Raw genomic sequence first — 22,598 nt, 5'->3', positions numbered from 1 at the left:
ATTTTGTCGTTACATACCGTCCAGGTTCACGTAATGGGAAAGCCGATGCCTTGTCCCGAATCCACGCCGTGGACTCCGTGCCTGGAACCCCGTCTCAGACCGTGTTATCGGATGCCAATTTCGTTGGAGTAATCCAGGACCAGGACTTGTGGAAGGACATCAAGCTGGCCTATGATGGTGACGTATTTCTTGCTGCCCCCCCCGAATGATGTAACTCTTGTTCTTCGGAATGGTGTGTGGTTGAGAGAGCGACGCATTTATGTCCCGGAGGCCGTAAGACTTCGGGTTCTCAAGTTGGTCCATGACTCCGTGTTGGCTGGTCATAGGGGGGTACAGAAGACGCAGGAATTTCTGAGCCGTTTTTTCTGGTGGCCTACCTGTCTAAAGGATGTAAAGGACTATGTCCACTCATGCGTGGTTTGTGCCCGGTGCAAGGTCCCTCGTGTGGCTCCTACGGGACTCCTCCAACCGTTACCCGTGCCATCTCGCCCTTGGGGGTCTATCTCCATGGATTTTATTGTGGAGTTGCCAGTCTCAGGCGGGCACAATACCATCTTAGTGGTGGTGGATCGATTGACTAAAGCTGCTCACTTCATTCCGTGTACCGGTCTTCCCTCAGCCGCAGAGACAGTGGATTTGGTTATCCAGAACGTATTCCGATTGCATGGGGTACCAGACGAGATCATCTCTGACCGGGGCGTGCAGTTCACGTCTAGGTTCTGGAAGGGCTTTTGTACGGCACTCCAGATTGATGTCTGTTTGTCTTCTGCATACCATCCTCAGACAAATGGGCAAACCGAACGGACGAATCAAACCCTGGAACAATACCTTCAATGTTATGTCAGCCATCTCCAAGACGATTGGTTGAAGATGCTTCCGTTGGCGGAGTTCTCCTATAACAACACTCAGAGCAGCTCCACTAAGGTAACGCCCTTTTTTGCTAACTTGGGTTATCATCCGAATGTTTTGCCTAGGTCACCGGTTGCGGTTTCGGTGCCGGCGGTGGAGGACAGATTGACAGAGCTTCAACAGAATCTGGAGGTTCTAAAGGACACTGTGGCTACGGCCCAGGAGCGTTACAAGAGGTCGGCAGACACTCACCGGAAACCGGCACCCATGTACAAGGTAGGGGACTCTGTATGGTTATCCACCAAAAACCTGAGATTGGGTGTTCCTTCGCAGAAGCTGGGACAAAAATTCATCGGTCCGTTTAAGATCACCGGGATCGTGAGCCCTGTGGCCTGTCGGCTACGGTTGCCGCACCATCTAAAGGTACACCCGGTCTTTCATGTGTCTCTCCTCAAACCTGTCTCCCCTAATACGTTTCGTGGTCGTGTTGTGCCTCCTCCTCCGCCTGTGATGGTCGACGGCGAGGAGCAGTTCGTGGTTGAGGACATTATTGACTCCCGGCTCCATCGTCGTCGGCTTCAATATCTGGTACGTTGGCAGGGGTACGCCCCCGAGGACGATTCCTGGGAACCGGTGGGTAACATTCGGGCACCCCGGAAGATCGCTCAGTTTCATCGACGGTTCCCGGACAAGCCGGGCCCTGATCCGTCCTGAGGCCGTCTCTGGGGGGGGAGTAATGTCAGGTTTCCAGGTTTTCCAGTTCTCTTTTGAATGAGCTTGCCCTCAGTTAACATGGAGTTTAAGGTTCTGTTGCCCTACTTCCTGTCCAGCTGCTTAAAAGGCCGCCTCTCAGCCCAGTCCAGTGCCTGAGTATACTGCTTGCTGTGTGCTCCTGCTTTGCTGTTTCTACTTCCTGATTGCCTTGGATTCTCCTGAAACTCTACCGACCGACTCTGGACCATACCCGGTTTTCTTCAAGCTGTGCCCGGACTCCGTCTGCCGTCTTTGATCAGCACTCTGCCCGGTTCGTAACCACTCTGGACAATCATCCCGTACGGACACTCCTGGACTATACCACTTGCCCCTTGTGTACCGGCTGCCGCACATTTAGGCCTTCCGGGGTTGATTGCCGGACAGTCCCTGTACAGGGGTTCGCTCTGGTGGTCTCCCTGGGGGAGTCCGGTGCGTGGCCCCGGGAATCCCCTTCGCTCCGTTTTGTGTGTTGTTTTACTGTGTTTATTCCCGTTGTGTATCTACCGTGGTGACATATTATATAACATCTTGTACCAAGAACTCGTCTCTGTTGTCATTGCCCTAACGCAATCGAAATCCTCAGAACATACAGTAGTATTACAGTAGACTACTGTTCCCTATGTCAGTTGCGGGATCCCCTTGAGTCTGACCGTGATCTAGGCCCCGGGAGTCCTATATGCCACCTGGCTCTGGAAACTTGTGCGGTCGGAGAAGCATGGAACCTCTCCATCCGGCAGAATCTGGGGATGAAATGTGGAATTACACCACCCTAGGGTGCAGGACCCTGAACAGCTCTGGCCCCGGGGGAACTGACTCGGTATCCTCCTCAGCGACCGTTAAACTCCTATGTTCCACAGGAGCTACTGGGAAAGACATCTGCTCACTGTCACTCCTGCTGGAGAACCCCTGAAATTTGTAAACAGCATGTGTGACTCCTAACTCCCACTGGTGGCCGCTCCTCCCTCTACCCAGATCCTGAGCTAGTGGATTTGAGCCCCTGTTGTGATGGCCTCCTGTAGATGCCACACGTTTGGAAACCTCTTTTATACCCGACCCTAGCCCTGTCCCTAGTGGGGAAGGGGCAACCCATGTGTGTATGTGGTTGTGGATGATGAAACTGGTACCGACCTCCTTTTGGATCCATGATCAGCACCACACCCTAAATGGGGTGCAGTACCCTGTGGCGACCTGAGCCTCAGGGGCACCACACACACACCTGCTGATGAGGTAACTGCGTATGCTCAGCCACTGGGGAACTGACTGTATATGCACATCCCCTGAGGAGCTGACTGTATATGCACATCTGCTGAGCAGCTGACTGTATTTGCACATGCGCTGGGAAGCTAACTGTAGGTGCTTATGTGCAAATAAAATTTTGCAATTGTCACAAGGGACTATGGAAATAGCTAGAAACTTGGGGCCCTTAAGCTGAACATCAGACTAGGGGCCTTATGCTATTCCTATTCTCAGAGATACCCCTAATGGTGGGGATGTCTTATCTCCTTCCTGGCCCTGCTCCTGGCCGGCCCTGATCTTATACACCTTCTCTCTCCAAGGGTGGACCAGGACAAGAGTGTGATTTAACCTACAGAAATAGACAAACGGGAAACCGAATCTCTGTCACACAGCACGCACACACGGAGATATAAGACAATAAGATATTAGCAGGAAAACAACAGCAGGGTGGAAACAACAAGACAATGGCTAACTCCACAATAACTCCAAGCACAAAGCAACTCTTTCCCTAGCCTGGGACACCACAACTCACAGGTCAGCACAGCATAACCTACAGTTGGAATAGGTAGAAGATTTTCTCCAGCCTAAAAATGGGAGGAGCAGAAGTGACTTACAACATATGATCAAAAAAAACCTTCACATCCACAATGGAGCTATCATTTTCTGCCTTCAGAAAATATTTATTACCATAAATTAAAAATGCATTGGCCTCAAATTCTGAGAAATCATTCATACTTTGGAAAAATCCATTTGCAGAACCAAGTTCAAGGGTCACGTCAGAAATGTGCTGGGGATGAGAGCCCTGCGAACTACCTCCTACCTGTAGGCATCTGTCTCTTCTTTTGATTAGTTGGCCTGACGTTACATTATCATGACACATGCTGAACTAGGCTGATTAATCAAAAGAAAAGCCAAGGATGCTAGTTAGTAGGTGGCCATTAGCATGGATCTCATCTAACTGCCACAGATTACTGATGTGTCCTCTAGAACACAACCTGTTAATTGATCTGCACCATCACTGATACCTTGTTTTTAAAAATATCTTTGTAAAGTCCCCATAGAGTCCATATTGTATTTGCATTTTTGCTGGTAAAGTTACATTGTAGATCTATACGTAGACAAGGGCCATAGTGTTTTCGCTAAAGCTGGAGCGGCATAGACATACTGTAGGCTACACCTATGCACCACTAGACAATTTATTGTCTTTGACTTTTTTCGGTCTGCAGAGGATTGAGCGTTTGTGAATGATAACAGAGCCCTCTGCAGGGCGATGTGTACCCTGCCTACACGTGTTATGGAGGCTGCAGTGATTAGCGGCACAGGTAGCTGCTGTCAGCTGCTCCCCCGACTGTCACTATCTTTAGATCCTAATTGTGTAATCAGGGCGCACGGCAGAGGGAGGGGCTGCACTCTAATCTGTTATTCCAGCTTCTCAATATTCATACTCCCCATTATGCAGCGCTGCCTCCCATCTTGTCAGCCTCTCTGATTGGGGGGTTGGGAGGAAAGCGCTTTACGTTGTACCTTTCAATTAGCCCCTTCATTTGGAAAGAGCTGAATGATTAGTCAACCATGCCGGATGAGTATGTGTTGTATTAATTTCTCTGTAAAGAAGCCGCAGTGTCTCATGTTAGCAAGCCAGAACATCTATTATTTGATCTCTGCCTTATTAATAGGCTTAGGAAGCATAAGTTATTGTATGTATCTGCGGTGACACTCACAGGGCAGCTTCTTATATTCAGAACTACTATAAATAAAAGCTTTTTTCCCATTTTACTTGTATTCTTCACAGCTATGCCCAGCATCCGTGTCTTTGTGTTATGTCATTTGTGTTTGTCTCCATCATTTTCACTTGTCTAGCAAGCACCCCTCCTAAAACTTTGTACTTCAGTAGCATACAGATAATAGGGTACAGTTTCCGAGACTCATTCATGATGAAATGCTGCATGGCACAAAGCCAATTCACCCGCTTCTTCTGCCTTTTATCTCTACTCCTCCCCGCCCTTATTTTGTCTGCATTGATGTCTACAACATAGTCACATTAACACTGGGGGAAAAAAAGCCTAGAATGCACACTATCACATCAAACGTAGCCCACTCCACTCAGCATTTTATACTTTCAGCGCAACTACTTCCCTGAGGCACAAGGAACGTTTTATAGGATTTTTTAGGTACAGCTGTTCCAGCCTTAGGGGGAGAGATTTATTAAGGGGGCCAACTGTGCACCTTCTTTGAACAAAGTAGAATAGTATCTTTCCAGTATTTCAGGATTCAAAAACATCTCGGTCTTTTAGGTCCCCTGCGCAGAACATCTGTGGAGTAGAACCAATTTTCTTAGGCACTGTGAATATAAAAATGATATCATGAGCTAACAGACCAAAGAATGGAAGTGGCAAAGAATCAATAGACTGACAGTCGGAACAATACCTTGCTTCATAAATGCTCTTTTTCATTTCCTCAACAGGGTGAAAGCTAAGAAAGGGATAAATTTGCAGAGTACCAGATCTCGGGATCTTCAATGGGTTGTCAACTCCGAGCTTCTAACGGGTGGCAAACATTCTACTGCAACGGTGGATGTGACAAAGATTCAGGGGCTCCCTCCCAGGTATAGTTCCTTTTATATATGCACTAGCACTTTCTGGAAATTCCTCCAGACTCTGTAACAATAGATTTATTAAGTAATATTGCAGCAATGATCTCATAGAGGGCTTAGGTAAGAGCTGGGCGTTGTATACTATGTATAATGATAAAGACTAGATTATGCTATGTAAATATAATTGAAATGGGCATAAAACCACATTGCAATTAAAATGATGTTTCAACAGGTGTTTGCCATTTAATCTGATTACAGCATAATATAGGGGCAGATACCCTAATTTCTTGGATGTGTCCCTTACTAATCTGAGTAGTGTAGTTTCAATAACATCAATGTTTTATCAGCAGGAGACTATCAGTAGAGGACTAGGTCTAATGTGCGTTCAGTCAGGCTAATCTGTATAACCATGCCCCCCTGGACCCTGATTGGAACAGGAAGCTGCCAGTCAGGGTTGTTGGTGGGGTTATACACAGTTCAGCATTCTGACCACTGCAACATCTACAACAGAGAATTTAATCGTATGAACGTATATCTTACCATCATATAAAAATAAACACCAGACAATAGACAGTGATTTACAACAGAGAAAATATGGATTCTATCCAAGCTACTCTAAGAAGTCCAGTAAGTGACACATCTCTGCAATCAGGCTCTCTGCCCCTACATTGTACAGCTCTCAGATAACATAGCAAAAATCAGTTGCTAGATTCCCTTTAAAGAAATTCTAACAGGTATTTTGATGAAACTGGAATTATTGCCACTTAGGTGTCGTGGAAAAAAAATGATTTCCATGTTATCAATCATGCAGCTGGCATAAATGAGAAGATTACATTTTAGAGGGATGTTTTTAACTACATCTGATCGGGAGTAGTGGGAATCACCAAAGGTAAGTATCATTACTTTTTTCTTTAAAGCAGTCTGTAAATCATTTTATTTAATTTAACCCTTTTATGAGTCACATTCTAATGAGTAGTCAAACGTCTGGTGTGCATTCATTAAATGGAACTTGCCAACTTCCCTATACCTCCCAAAGTACTATATGTGCTATAGTGAGGTATTAAATAAGGCCTTTATGTCTCGGATGCATACCGCTCAGCAGTGGTCGAACCGCTCGGATCCGGGTATCACTACTCGTGCCTCGAGGGTCTCTGGATCCAGGGACTCGGGGTCACGCCGAAACGTGATGGGTGGTTATTTACAGGGGAATTAGGTAGTTTGTGATGCCACCCGTGGTGTACAATAATTGGGAGTACCGCCGCTGCCGTTGGGAGTATCCGGGTGATGGAGTGGGGCAGCAAGATGACGTGACCCTCCATGGGTAGGGAAAGGCCTCGGGACTCTGGATGGAGGAATGGGGTGCAGGGGGAGCGCAGGCTCGCTGGTTGCAGGGATTACTCACTCAGCAATAAAGCAGACACTGACAACAAGGTAAACCAAGTCTCTGGGTGCCGCTGCCCTCTTGGGGGAGCTCGTCCGGGTCCCGTCCCCTGCAGCACTGCCTGGTGGTCCGTGACCTGCCTCCTGGCACAGTATTTTTAGAGTGTCCTTTGTGGCCCGTCAGCTTGGAGCTTTCCGGTCTCTGCTCCCCACTGTGGCTAAATAGAAGAGCTTGCTCTCAGGAGCTCACGCTTGGGATTTCAGTGGGCCGCTGGCTTAGAAAGCCCTATCCCCCTCATTGCGCTAGTGCCCCGATCTCTAAGCTTCGTGAGAACAGTCCATAGAGGTCCTGTCCTCCGCAGGTTAATTGTCGGGTTGCTTGAAGCTTCTCCCCGACCTAGGGTCTGTGTACCCTGTTGTGCCTTTGGTCCCAGACCGGTGATTAGGCCCAGGCTGCTGACCGTGCTCCAAGACAGGTCCCAGCACCTAGCCTAAATCCCCTGCGACCGGGGCTCCGACTCCTCTAGGTCCAGACCACTGTCTGTGACCTAGTCTCCTTTCCCCTCTGGGAGCTACAACTCCCAGCTTCCTCTGAGCTCCTCACAGTTTGAGGGCTACTACTGAACTGACTTGACACCTCCCACCTCCCTGCCTGACCCTCAGGTGGGCGGCCCTATTCCAGCTTAAGCAGCCCACTGGTGTGCCTGACAAGGTGTGGTGCAAGGTATATCTAGGATTTGTGAATGCTGGTGGAGGCCGTACTGCAGATTGGGTTCCCAAAATCATGGGGGGTTGAGCCCTGCATGGGGAGACAAAGATTGTGCAGAACCTTGTGACGACCTGACTAGTCCAGGGCATCATATTTATGTGCTATAGAAATGTCTACCTTTTCAAAATTATTTTTGCTTGTCATATGCAAATAAAATAGGACTCATCCAAAATGACAATGATTCCCCCTGACCTCAGGTCCTGCATTCATGACTAGAGGGGCATAGTTGGCATCCACCACACACGGACTTCAGTCAAGCCACTGCAAATCTCACGCATGTGTGCCTGTCTGGGCATGCACATAAAAGCTGGGTGTACAGCTTCAACAATTCAATGTACATTCTCAGACTGACATATATACAATATTACGCACATAATATTGGCAACAAGGTCAATGTGTGGAGGATGTCAGTCACTCTCCCCTAGGCATGAATACGTGATCCGAAGCTGAACTTGTCTTGGGAGAATCAACGTCCCTCTGGACTCTTTCAAACTCATTTGTGTATGACAAGCAAGATTTTAAAAAAGCTAAAAATGTTTCAATGGCGCATAAAGGACTTTGCTGTAATGCAGCACCAGGCTTATTTTAATGTCAATTCAACTAACCTTACATAAATCTATAGTGGAATAGAATGTACAAAACTTTGTACAATATCTTCACAGGTAAATGTACTTCTTTCTACATTTTTGAATCACTTTTCCCCTCTCCCAAATCTCTTGACTAGAGATGGGAGAATTGGTTTGCAGTATTTTTTTCAGGGCTAGGTCAAGTTATTTTGGAGCCCAAAGCCGATGGTGAAACCTCCCTCTCCCACCCATCAGCTCCCAAGGAAAAGGATGGGTCAGAGGCTAAGGTAACAGGATCCCTAATGCACAACACTCTCTAATGAGTGAGGTAACAAGGTCTGATGACCAGTTCCCCTAGAACTTTTTTCACCCAAAAAAAGTACCTTGGAGGTATGGTCCAACAGGGAAAGCAATTGAAAAGTTAGATATAGAATCGTTCATTGTTTGCAGACCATTTACACAATAAGACGAACAAATTACAATATTTATCTCTGACATCCTATAGTTTATATGTCTGACCCACGGATAGTCATGGACTCTAATCTAGCTCAACTATAATGGGGGCTGTTTGGTTTCAATTAAGGTGTCCAGTATTTGGCAACTACCCTAATGGGAACTAAACAGACCCCATTATAGGTAAAAGAATACATATGGTGTTTTTTGTGTCCGTCATGTGACAAATACAGTTGCAATAAAATTTATGGTGGTTCTGGTGCTGTATATGTTGCACCCCTGAGGCTTCAGTAGCCACAGAGGTACTGCACCTCAGCCATAGGTGTGGTGCTCCACCTCAGGCTAATCTGTATAACCATGTCCCCCTGGACCCTGATTGGAACAGGAAGCTGCCAATCAGGATTGTCGGTGGGGTTATACACAGTTCAGCATTCTGACCACTGCAACATCCACTCCACGACAGAGAAAATATTGATTCTATCCAAGATACTCTAAGAAGTCCAGTAAGTGACACATCCCTGCAATAAGGAAGAGGTCATCCACCGGTATGCACACAACACTCTAAATTTCCAGCTCTCCACCGGGTCAGGGTTAGGGCTTGGTGCCATTAATGCTATGTATAGCCACCACTGGTGATGGCATCTCCCTCCCCCTAATCCGACAGGGCCTGGGGGTGGAATCTAGTTAGTTAGGGGACACTGTAGTGACAGAGAGAGGAGTCGAGTAGAAGCAGTGGAGGAGTGAAGACCTGTGGTCTGGAGCTGGTGCAGCTCAACCCAGGGACAAGACAGAAGGGGTCCTAGAGACCATGGGGAGTGTGCCATACTCCCGTGGCCTCATTCCACATACGACGTATTGGAGTGGAGGGACTTGGCCACCGAACGGGGACTGGTCCCTAGACTAGAGGAGAAGAACCAACGTGCTCCGCTAGTAAAACCAGAGGCTAAGGACACATCTAGTACTTAAGCCGCTGGAAGGTGACCACATAGGGCCAAGGGATAGAGCTTCAAGCCACCTGACAGGGTTCGACAACACCGGCTCAGGGCACTGTGTGCATAGGCACGGGACAGGCGGGTGAGAAGTCAGTGCAGGAAGACAACCAGTAAAGGAACACTCAAAGGGTGCACCGATCTCGATCTCTGAACTACCTGGGATTGACTGGAGCCCATCACAGTGGAACCCAGCACTCCAAAGGCGGTCACTGACAAGTCGTGTTACCTTGGAACCTGCTACAGTGAGTAAAAACCTTCAGACTGTATCCCTGTGTCGCTCCGTTATGCTCCTGCGCCTCCAGCCCTGCACCCCCACCATCACCTACTACTACTCCAATCTGCCCTAGGGTCCAGCTCTACCTGTGGAGAGCTATACCAACCAAGCTGCGTCACCATCTGCCCCAGAGGCCCCATCCCGCAGAGGCGGCACCTATCTTGCCGCATACTGCAGGAGGCGTCACAAACTATTATATTATCCTCATCGCCCCTTTTAACTGACACCGCTGGGGTCACGGAACCGGGCCTTCCCGCCACCGCAGCATCCCTAGAAACGGAACCGTGGTCCGGTAACGAGTGCCCCACAGCCCCGGCGCGGGACGTGTCATATGTCTGTACAGATAGATGTTCCAGTGACTTATTTATAAACAGTTGGTGGTTCGGGAGACATATTCCTTTTCTGATAGTGGTCCTGATGATATATTCATTCAAAGTGATAGTTGTTCTCACACTGTATTCTGGTACTACTGATGGCTCTGGTGATTCATGTAGTGATGATAGCTCTGGTGATGTATTCAATACATGAATTCTTCACCAGAAACATTATCAATACATTAATGCATCACCAGAACCAACATCAGTGTGTGAATGCATCAGCAGAACCACCATCAGTACATAACTACATCCCCAGAATTACCATCAGTATATGAATATGTCACCAGAACTATAATCAGTACATACATATATCACGTAAACCATCATCATTAAAAAAACAACACCACAACCACAATCAGTACATGTCATGTATATGTCACAAGAATCACTATCCGTACATGACTACATCACCAGAACCACCATCTGTACAGAAATTCATCACAAGAACCATCATAAGTACATGAATACAAGAATATATCAATAAAATAAACAGGGTTAGTAAAGCGATCCATTGTAATTTCAAGTGATCCCCATATACATTTGTGTTACACCTCGTGGCTCTCCTGTGGCAAGGAATGAGACAGTCTCCTTGCCTGCCACGAGCGCTCCTGCTCCGCAGCGCCGAAGGTCTGCCAGACTGCGCAGAGTGCAGGAGAAACCTCCTCAGAGAGGCAGCACAAGGGTGACACCTAGTGGTACTCCTGTTGCAAGAAATGAGGCGGTCTCCCATTCCTTGCCTGCCACAGCTCCTCCTGCTCAGCAGCCTCGAAGGTCTGTGAGGTTGCGCAATGTGCAGAGATTTGCTGCTCAGGGAAGCAGTGAGACTCCCGTTATCTCTACACATTGTGAGACCGAGGATCCCGCCTCTATTTCCCAGAGGCAGGAGGGTGAGCATGTGCTATGCTTGGTGGATCCTGATTCGCCCACTGACGTCACACGGCTTGATGACAAGGCTGGTGACGTGGTGAATCCTGACTGGCCAGGCTGGGATGTCGTGGATCCTGATTGGGTCAAGTCCGTCATCTCCGCCTCGCGCCGCCCTTGGCTGGAGCTACACCTCCTTAAAAGCTCCTCCTGCCATCATGGCGGCGCGCGACTGTCCTTCTATGTTTGGATGTCTGGCAGCGTGCTGCCACGCCACTGCTCAGGCATTACTGTCTTTTGTGGGCTTTGCCCTTGCTGCTTAGGCAGCACCTGGTTTGCAGGCCGTGTCCCTGCCTTGCTGCTCCGGCAGTAGCTCCTTCTACAGGCCGTGTTCCTGTCCCAGGTGAGCTCCTCGAGTCTCCACTGGACTCACCTGGTTATTGAAAGCACACGTGCGTGGGCACCCCTGTGCTACCCTCGTGCCATATTCTCGTGACTTCCACTGGCACACGTGCGTGGGCACCTCTGTGCTTCCCCGTGCAACAGGTACACCGAGCCGTGTGATCCCTGCCATACAACCCACACGGGTTAGGGCAGACTGGTGTACATAGATCGTCTGTGACATTCCAGACGATCGCTAGCAGCAACCCGCTCACTCTTCACCCACCATAGCAGCGGTCCCTTACACCGCACAGTGGACCTTGACCGGCGGAAGCTGTCCATTCCCCATCTTGGCACGCCTCCCCGGGTCCCCCTCGTAACATTACGGTCGCGCCAAAGGTCTGGCTATGGCTGAAGAGCAGCAGCAGTTGCTGCGTTATGTGCAGCAGTTGGAATCACGTTTGGCAGCAGTGGAGCAGTCTTCCTCCGACAAGACTGCTCTGACGACAGTCGCCACCCAGGCGGCTACCCAGGCTGTGCTATTGGGCGGAAGGTCTCCTCGCCTTGCGCTTCCAGAGCGCTTTAGCGGGGACAGCTCCGAGTGCCGTGGGTTTATAAACCAAGTTACCACCTACTTAGAGCTGTCCGCGACTCTTTACGCTACCGAGAAGGCGAAGGTAGCCTTCATCCAGTCCCTGCTCACAGGGAGAGCGCTGAAGTGGTCCACGCCGTTGTGGGAGCGCGGAGATCGGGTGGTGAATAACTTAGCATCTTATCTTGGGGCCATGAGAATGGTGTTCCTCGGGCCTCAAGTCACCCACGACTCCGCGCTGCGCCTCCTACGACTTCGGCAAGGGTCCGCTTCAGTCGGGGACTTTGCCGTACACTTTAGGACACTTGCCGCAGAGCTGGACTGGCCCGATAAGGTCCTTGTCCCTGTGTTCTGGGAGGGCCTGGCAGGGTTCGTCAAAGACGCACTGGCCACGCGTGAGGTGCCTGCTACTTTAGAGTCCTTGATTGTGGTTGCCTCTCGCATAGACATCCGCCAGGCGGAGCGAAGGCTCGAGGTCTCTTCAGCACCCACGTCCTCACAGCCTAAAAAGCGTCTGGCTCCCGTATTCCACCAGACAGGTCTCCCAGCCAGCTCTGTAGGCGACTCCGTGGAGTCAATGGAGGTGTCCAAAGCGGTCTCCTCTACCCCAGGTTCTCGGTCTGGTGTCATCTGCTTTTCCTGTGGGCAGAGGGGACACATAGCTACCCGATGTCCCAAACCGTCGGGAAAAGACAGCGTCTAGTTTCCGTCAGAGGGGGGTTACTAGACGCTGCTTCTCCCTCTAGGTTGACTATCAGCGCCCAGTTGCAGTTTGGCACTACTCTCTTCTCTGCTCTGGCCTGCCTGGACTCAGGCGCTGATGGCAATTTCATTTCGACCTCCCTGGCAACCCGATACTCAGTTCCCCTTGTTCTCTTACCCAAGCCACTCAGGGTTCGGGTAGTCAACGGGTCCCTACTAGTCGATCCCATCACCCAGATCACCATCCCTCTCAGGATGGAAGTACCACCAGGACACCATGAGCAGGTGTCCTTCCTGGTGCTTCCAGGGGGGACGGATGAGATCCTACTGGGCCTCCCCTGGTTGAGACAGCATGCTCCTATACTCAACTGGGCAACAGGGGAGATCTCATCATGGGCAGGATCCTGTAGGGAGCACCTCGTGACTACCGAACCACCCGCTACCATTAGGTCGGTTGGGTCCTCAGGGAATACAGGGGAGCCAGGTTTACCGACACCTTATGAGGCCTACAGGGACGTCTTCTCCAAGAGGGCCGCAGATACCCTTCCTCCCCACCGGCCATACGATTGCCGAATAGACCTGAAGCCAGGCTCCGAGCCCCCTAGGGGCAGAGTGTATCCCCTCTCTGCTCCAGAGACGGAGGCTATGTCCAAATATATTCAGGGCAGCCTGGCAAAAGGGTTCATTCGCAAGTCTATTTCACCGGCCGGTGCGGGGTTCTTCTTCGTGCAAAAGAAGGAAGGGGATCTACGCCCCTGTATCGATTACAGGGGATTAAATGCAATCACGATCAAAAACAAATACCCTTTGCCCCTCATTACGGAGTTATTTGATCGATTCCGCGGGGCAAAGATCTTCACGAAGCTGGATCTACGCGGGGCGTATAATCTAGTGCGAGTCCGAGAGGGCGATGAGTGGAAGACCGCCTTCAACACCAGGGATGGTCACTACGAGTATCTCGTAATGCCCTTCGGACTCTGCAATGCCCCCGCCGTATTTCAAGACTTTGTGAATGATGTTTTCCGGGATTTGTATCTTTCCGTGGTTGCATACCTGGATGATATCCTTATCTTCTCCCCCGATCTTGCCACCCATTGGAGGGATGTCATCCGAGTACTTAAGAGGCTCCGCACTCATTCGTTATATGCTAAGCTAGAAAAGTGCGTTTTTGAACGTGAATCCTTGCCGTTCCTGGGGTATATCGTGTCCAGTCAGGGGTTAGCAATGGATCCGGGGAAGTTGGAGACAGTGATGAAATGGCCTGAGCCCCGCTCGCTGAAAGCGATCCAGCGATTCTTGGGGTTTATCAATTATTATCGCCAGTTCATTCCCAACTTCTCGACGGTGGCAGCACCCATCATTGCCCTTACCCGCAAGGGCGCTAATCCCAAAGCATGGACACGGGAAACGGTAGAGGCATTTCACACTCTCAAAACTTACTTCTCCAGAGCTCCCATCCTTCATCGTCCAGACATCTCCAAACCCTTTCTACTAGAGGTAGACGCCTCTTTGGTCGGTGCTGGTGCAGTCCTGTACCAGAAAGACGAACGAGGAAGGAAGCATCCTTGTTTCTTTTTCTCCAAGACCTTTTCTCCGGCCGAGAGGAACTACTCCATAGGGGATAGGGAGTTACTGGCGATGAAACTAGCATTCCAGGAATGGCGGCATCTCCTGGAGGGTGCGAAGCATCCATTTGAAGTATTTTCCGACCATAAAAATCTCACATACCTCCAGACAGCACAACGCCTGAACCCAAGGCAGGCCCGTTGGTCCTTGTTCTTCTCCCGGTTCCGCTTTATTATCCGCCACCTGGCCGGTGAGAAGAACGTACGGGCCGATGCCTTGTCACGTTGTATGGTTGTGTTGGAGGAGGACGAGGAGGAGCCTCGTCTTATACTACCCCCGGACAGCTTGAGGATGGTCACTCCCACTTCTTTGGACCAGGTGCCACCTGGCAAGACCCTCGTTCCCCCTGAACTACGGAATGAGGTGCTATCGTGGGCCCATGCCTCCAAGGTCGGGGGTCACTTTGGGGTCAAAAGGACCAGAGACCTTGTGACTAGGCACTATTGGTGGCCGAGACTACCCCAGGACATACAGGAGTATGTGGGAGCCTTTATGTCGTGTGCACGGAATAAGCCGTCCCGGCAGAGACCGGCAGGTCTTCTTCACCCACTGCCAGTGCCGGATCGTCCCTGGGAAGTGGTGGGAATGGACTTCCTGGGAGATCTGCCCAAGTCAGCAGGTCACAAGGTCGTATAGGTCATCACGGATCACTTCTCTAAAATGGTCCACTTGGTGCCTCTCCCACGACTCCCGACGTCACGTGCTCTCGCCAGCTTATTCATTAGGCATGTATTTAGGCTGCATGGCATGCCTGACAAGGTGGTGAGCGACCGAGGTCCCCAGTTCGCGTCTCGCTTCTGGAGAGAGCTCTGTAAGCTCCTGCAGATAGAGCTGAACATCTCCTCCGCATACCATCCCAAAACCAATGGACTGGTAGAGAGGACCAATCAGACCTTGGTAACTTACCTCCGCAATTTTATCTCCGCGCACCACGACAACTGGGCTAACCTCCTTCCTTGGGCCGAATTTGCCATTAATAATTCGGTCCATGAATCCTCTGGTCAGACTCCGTTCCTGCTCAATAACGGACAACATCCCAGAATCCCGGTTCCGATGCCCATTACGTCACCCGATCCTAGAGTGGAGGATTGGGCGACCGAGGCCCTGGAGATCTGGGATAACACCCAAGAGGCCCTTAAGAGGGCTAAAGACCGGATGGTGACAACGGCTGATGAGCGCCGCCGCCCTGCACCATCCTTCGCCCCTGGTGACCTAGTGTGGCTGTCCTCTAAGAATGTTAACCTACGGGTACAGGCAGCCAAGTTCGCCCCTAGGTACCTGGGTCCGTTTAAAGTGCTAGAGCAGGTGAACCCGGTGGCATACCGACTCCAGCTCCCTCCACGCTGGGCTATAGCCAACACCTTTCACGTGTCCCTCCTGAAACCCGTACGACTTAATAAGTTCTCGGGGTCCCTGACGCCTCAAACTGACTCCCCGCCCGACGACTCTGAGGTGGCGAAGCTTGTGGAGACAAAAGTTATACGGGGCAGGAGGTACTACCTCGTGGAGTGGGTCGGCCGTGGTCCGGAGCATAGATCCTGGGAATTGGAGGATCATATCCACGCCCCGGGTTTGATAGCGGCCTTCGAGCACGGGCGGGGGGGGGCCTAGACGGGTGGGGTAATGTTACACCTCGTGGCTCTCCTGTGGCAAGGAATGAGACAGTCTCCTTGCCTGCCACAAGCGCTCCTGCTCCGCAGCGCCGAAGGTCTGCCAGACTGCGCAGAGTGCAGGAGAAACCTCCTCAGAGAGGCAGCACAAGGGTGACACCTAGTGGTACTCCTGTTGCAAGAAATGAGGCGGTCTCCCATTCCTTGCCTGCCACAGCTCCTCCTGCTCAGCAGCCTCGAAGGTCTGTGAGGTTGCGCAATGTGCAGAGATTTGCTGCTCAGGGAAGCAGTGAGACTCCCGTTATCTCTACACATTGTGAGACCGAGGATCCCGCCTCTATTTCCCAGAGGCAGGAGGGTGAGCATGTGCTATGCTTGGTGGATCCTGATTCGCCCACTGACGTCACACGGCTTGATGACAAGGCTGGTGACGTGGTGAATCCTGACTGGCCAGGCTGGGATGTCGTGGATCCTGATTGGGTCAAGTCCGTCATCTCCGCCTCGCGCCCGCCCTTGGCTGGAGCTACACCTCCTTAAAAGCTCCTCCTGCCATCATGGCGGCGCGCGACCGTCCTTCTATGTTTGGATGTCTGGCAGCGTGCTGCCACGCCACTGCTCAGGCATTACTGTCTTTTGTGGGCTTTGCCCTTGCTGCTTAGGCAGCACCTGGTTTGCAGGCCGTGTCCCTGCCTTGCTGCTCCGGCAGTAGCTCCTTCTACAGGCCGTGTTCCTGTCCCAGGTGAGCTCCTCGAGTCTCCACTGGACTCACCTGGTTATTGAAAGCACACGTGCGTGGGCACCTCTGTGCTACCCTCGTGCCATATTCTCGTGACTTCCACTGGCACACGTGCGTGGGCACCTCTGTGCTTCCCCGTGCAACAGGTACACCGAGCCGTGTGATCCGTGCCATACAACCCACACGGGTTAGGGCAGACCGGTGTACATAGATCGTCTGTGACATTCCAGACGATCGCTAGAAGCAACCCGCTCACTCTTCACCCACCATAGCAGCGGTCCCTTACACTGCACAGTGGACCTTGACCGGCGGAAGCTGTCCATTCCCCATCTTGGCACGCTTCCCCGGGTCTCCCTCGTAACACATTTGTATTGCATGAACCTACATCTCCCAGTACGTCCTTAACAATGGTCTGAGTTTTTGTTACCAGCCATCATCAGACTCCAGACCATACAGTAAACATTTACATCCAGTTGCCTTACAGTCACCATGATCAGTTGTCATAGCCACAGGTCGTATCTGCAGACTTTCATATTCTTGAGTCTTCTTGGGCACATTCCCACACATTGCCTTTAAAAAGAAGAATGTAATTAAATTTTCCTCTGCATAAAAATATCTGTCCATATTATGCCCTAAATAAGCCTCCTATGGTATATGACCTCCACACTCTCCACCTCAATGAGCTTATTGTCTGCCCATATGAACCACGGCTTATACCATGGCTGTCCCCTTTCAACTTTTTCCGTACTCTTTAGATATCTCCACACTGTCCCCTTGCCATGCTAACATCTTTCCATACTTTGATGCTGCCCTCTCTTCATAGCCGTTTTGTTCCTACTCTTCACAATACACTCTCATACTTTCCAACATGCAATCCTCTCCAAAGTGTATCCCCTCCTTACAGCGTCCCCCTACATAGCATGATGCTCACAACAGCTGCCCAAAAAGTATATTATCCCCAGCATCCCACCAATATTCACTAGGATGTTCACCATAGCCTTCCCATGCAGTATGATGTCCACCAGAGTGTCCTATACAGTATGATGGCCCCACAACATATTAGTCTTCCTTGCCGTGCACCGCGCTGCGCCTGGTCCATCTGTCGTGCACCCCTTCGTGGCAGTGGCCAAGAGAGTGGCGAGACCGGAGGCTGCGGCAGCTGGCGGCGACCCGCCTGGCGCAGGGACGGATGATAGCGACTCCGGACCGGACACAGAGCCTGTTTCCGAGGAAGATGAAGGGGTCGTTGCCCTGTGTGACATGGAGGCCACTTACATCCCCCGGAGCGGAAATAATGGGTACCGTGCGGCCCTTCCCCGTCGTGCCTGTTATGCACTGGAGGGGCTGATTCCCGTGTTCCTCCACCCGGGGCCGGCTGAGGATGAAGAAAGCGAGCAGTGATGGCAACGGAGCCCCGTTGCAAGTTGTCCCCGTTGGGACAACCAAAGTACCATTGTGAAAGTTTTGAAAATGATAAGTGAATGATTACCGAAGAAGTTACCTGATTTTCAACCCTGATTTGCACCGGTCGTTGCCAGCAACTGTTGTCCCTGTGGGGACTGTTTGCAATCAATGCGTAGAAACTGCTACGGACAAGCCCAAGAACTGGCAGGGCAACCACAAACTAAGTGGCATGTAAATAAAAATGTTGGCTAAACCGTTACCGCCTCCGGAGAGGCTGATTTGGAGGATGGGCCTGGAGGGAAGTGATGGCCCAGGCCCGCCACTACCGCAACTGGTGGCGATCCTCCGGGGATTTCAGGGGTTCCCCATGGATGTGGGTCCCCTGAAAAGGACAGAACCCGCTCGGTTAACTTGTGCTGGACTGGGGTCAATGGGTGCTGCCCGTTTGCTTAGGGGCAGCATCAGGGCCAGGTTACTTGGGTGGGAGAGAGCGGAAGCCGTTACCATTAGCAATGTTTAAGTATGTGCCTCCCGATGTGGGAAGATTGAAAAAATGTTTTTATATGTTTTACCGTTTATCTTTTTCAGTTGTGAAAATAAAACCGGTGATGGACGGGCAGCCCACGGACAGTCTGCATTTTACTAAGGGGGAATGTGGCGCCCTGGGCAAGCCAGGACGTCACAAGCACTACACCAACACACCCCACACTCCCGGTCAGGCACACCAAAGTCAGAGAAAAACCCTTGTTGCCTCCCTCCAGGGGCTGATGCTTACACCAGGGGGTAGGCCAGGCGGTTGGTCCCGCCCACCGAGGAGTGCACAGTCCTGGAGGCGGGAAAAGAGAGCAGATAGTTTGCAGTGGAGAAGAGTGGTGGGAGTGAAGTGGCAGTGGAGGAGTCTGAAGTTGGTCCGGGTGTGTGGCCCGGACGGAACAGCAAGGTTGGCAGATGGTGGTGACCGTCTGCAGGAGAGGCATATTGGAGCTAGCCGTAAGGACTGTGGACGGGCGGTGGCCCGGCGGTACCGGACCGGTATGCAAAGAGAAGCCAGCACCATCCGGCAGGGGCTTACGGACCCCGACAAGGCTAGGAGTCGCCGTACAATTTGTCAAATCCGTTAGCGAAGGGAACCTCCTGGGTTTCCCAGCAGCCAAGTCCCGATAGAAGGCAACAGTCCAACCGTTAGAGGGAAACACAGTCACCGCCAAGGCTAAAGTTCCCAGGGCCAGAGCCTGCGGGCAAAAGGGGCTCCCTCAGCACATATCCAAGCTGGGGAGCGGGTTACCGGTGGGAACCCATTGGAACCGTACACACTACACAGGTGCAGGGAAAGGCAGTCACCATCAACCTGCCGGTAGGAGAAACACCGCAGCCATCTATGGGACCCGTCCATCCAGCCGCTTGTTTTACCGGAGACTCTGTGTACATCATTGGCTTAGTGAGTACCACCGTGCCATGTGGCACAGCCCTGCCCCCACGACCCTGCACCTCGCCAGGCCCCGTAACCCACCTGCCATCCATCCCTACCCCATCACCGGGCCCCGGGACAACCAATCCCCTACCCACGGAGGGGAGAACTAACATCCAGGCTGCTCCCTGCCATCGCTCCCGGGATCCCCGTCCAGAGCAGCGGTGGTGTCACCAACCTCACCACAACCTGGGTGGCGTCATGGACAATATCAAATCCCCACAATCAAACCCCCTTTTCACTCACGGGCGAGGAACGCCGCTCGAGTCCCCGGGATCCGGCCACCGCTCAAGCCACCACCGAGCAGCAGCAGCAGCCGGACCCGAGCAGTGGGAGAGCGCAGCGTCCCCTCCTCCGCCCGCAACATAAGCTTTATCACTATGTCAGAACAATATAGGTCCTCAAAGTCCTATTGTACTCTAATCTTACTCACTACTTTGCCATGCAGGTTACCACCCTAAAATGAACTGCAAATGGCCTGCCTCTGCTCAATATCAGCTGCCCTTTCATAGACAGTGTTAACATCTCCGCATTTATATTGCTGACCACTCAGTCATCACAGATCTAAAATATGACTAGCCTGTATAGCCGTAACCAGTTACCATGCTGTGTTAGGAAATTCCAAATCACAAAATACAAACATACAGATTAGCACTCTCCTCTTAGTTCAGCTATTGAGATGATTAAAGTTATGAATTGAAATGTAAAATAAAGTACCCCAAATCATGGTGTACACATATTCAGATGTACCTACAATGGGAAACCGTTGAACAAGTCTGGCACTGTTAATCTTCATGGAAAGGAAAAACGAGTACAATGAGTTCTAAGTGGCCACCTGGAATGAGTGGTGCTCAACCTTCAATATACTATGCTGAGTATAGAAAACAATAGGTGGCACTCACCAATCCATAAAAGTCCTTTATTTCATTTATTTAGAAACCAGGAGGATGAAGGCATATCTGTGCACGACAGCCGTCATCCACAGCGCTGTCTACATCCTCCTGCATGCACGGGTTGCAAAAAAAATAAAAAAAAAATGAAATAAAATACTTTTATGGATAGGTGAGTGCCCCCTATTCTTTCTACACCAACATATTAAGATTTATATACTCATCTCAATGTGTTTCCCCTGCATTGGTAGAAGGCTCTTCAGGAGAATCAATGGTGTCAACAAGTAGTCCAAGAAGCACTACAATCGGCTGCTTCCAACAGGTTCACGCATGGTCCAGCAGATTGAGAGGGGTCCATATGGATTTCCAAATCATTGCATTCTTGCTTTCTTTACACATTAAGCAGCAACTCAACTTTTTTGGGAATTGGGATTGTACCATTTCAGTACCAAATTATCTGAACATCCCCTAAAAATGGTCACAAGTAGTGATGAGCGAGTACTAAAAAGCTCGGGTGCTCGAAGCTCGGGCCGAGCCTCCCAAGATACTCGTGTACTCGGCCCGAGCAACGAGCCCAATGTTATCCTATGGGAGACCCGAGTATTTTTGTGAAATGACCTCCCGGCAGCATGGAGAAACCCTAAAAATGTCACAAAAGTCTCAGAAGAGTGCTCAAATGACATGGCAACAGCATGGGGAAGACCCCTTGAAGCATTTATCACTCAAAAGTCACAGCTGTGAACAATTTTGTCCGCGTTTTACGCCATTTTTACGGACTCACCAGAAAACCTTCCAAAATGACCCCAAAATGATTTTTCATGGCGGAAATGTTAAGGGCACATACCCAATAGTGAGATAGAGCTGGTGTATGTTACTTTTTGAGATCAATACATGAAAGATTTTACGTGAAAACATTGTGTGGCACTCCGATGTCCCTGAGAAGAGACGTACATGAAGGCCTCTTGAGTCTAATGTGCCCATTTTGAGGAAGTGAGTCTTTGTAGTATTTTCCTTTGCCAGGGCAGTCCTAAATTGTGAGGTTCACCAATGCCCCTGCATACAGACGTGCATGAGGGCCTCAAAACATTAAGTGTCCATTGTCAGGAAGTGGGTGTATTATAGTATAGCCCTTAGGCAGGGCAGCCAAAAATTGGGAGGCTCCACATTGTCCCTGGGTAGAGACGTGCATGATGGCCTTTAAACCTGAAGTGCCCATTGTAAGGAAGTGGGTCTATTTCAGTATAGCCCTTTGCCAGGGCAGCCAAAAATTGGGAGGCTCCACATTGTCCCTGGGTAGAGACGTGCATGAGGGCCTCAAAACATTAAGTGTCCATTTTAAGGAAGTGGGTGTATTTCAGTATAGCCCTTAGGCAGGGCAGCCAAAAATTGGGAGGCTCCACATTGTCCCTGGATAGAGACGTGCATGATGGCCTTTAAACCTGAAGTGCCCATTGTAAGGAAGTGGGTCTATTTCAGTATAGCCCTTTGCCAGGGCAGCCAAAAATTGGGAGGCTCCACATTGTCCCTGGGTAGAGACGTGCATGAGGGCCTCAAAACATTAAGTGTCCATTTTAAGGAAGTGGGTGTATTATAGTATAGCCCTTAGGCAGGGCAGCCAAAAATTGGGAGGCTCCACATTGTCCCTGGGTAGAGACGTGCATGAGGGCCTCAAAACATTAAGTGTCCATTTTAAGGAAGTGGGTGTATTTCAGTATAGCCCTTAGGCAGGGCAGCCAAAAATTGGGAGGCTCCACATTGTCCCTGGATAGAGACGTGCATGATGGCCTTTAAACCTGAAGTGCCCATTGTAAGGAAGTGGGTCTATTTCAGTATAGCCCTTTGCCAGGGCAGCCAAAAATTGGGAGGCTCCACATTGTCCCTGGGTAGAGACGTGCATGAGGGCCTCAAAACATTAAGTGTCCATTTTAAGGAAGTGGGTGTATTTCAGTATAGCCCTTAGGCAGGGCAGCCAAAAATTGGGAGGCTACACGTTGTCCCTGGGTAGAGACGTGCATGAGGGCCTCAAAACATTAAGTGTCCATTTTAAGGAAGTGGGTGTATTTCAGTATAGCCCTTAGGCAGG

At 50.6% G+C, this 22,598-nt stretch overlaps 1 protein-coding gene across 1 annotated transcript in view; it reads left to right on the top strand.

Annotated features, from left to right (window-relative positions):
* Positions 1-22,598, top strand: part of TMEM132E (transmembrane protein 132E) — an 839,391-nt gene that overhangs the window by 653,523 nt on the left and 163,270 nt on the right. Inside the window, exon 4 of the mRNA XM_075336321.1 lies at positions 5,303-5,443. Coding sequence (XP_075192436.1) covers positions 5,303-5,443 — 141 coding nt within the window. The remainder of the gene's footprint in view (positions 1-5,302; positions 5,444-22,598) is intronic.

This window comes from Anomaloglossus baeobatrachus, chromosome 2 (assembly GCF_048569485.1).
Source record: "Anomaloglossus baeobatrachus isolate aAnoBae1 chromosome 2, aAnoBae1.hap1, whole genome shotgun sequence".
Taxonomy (NCBI): domain Eukaryota; kingdom Metazoa; phylum Chordata; class Amphibia; order Anura; family Aromobatidae; genus Anomaloglossus; species Anomaloglossus baeobatrachus.
The sequence above is the reverse complement of the archived record's forward strand: the minus strand, read 5'-3'. Positions and strand labels throughout refer to the sequence as shown.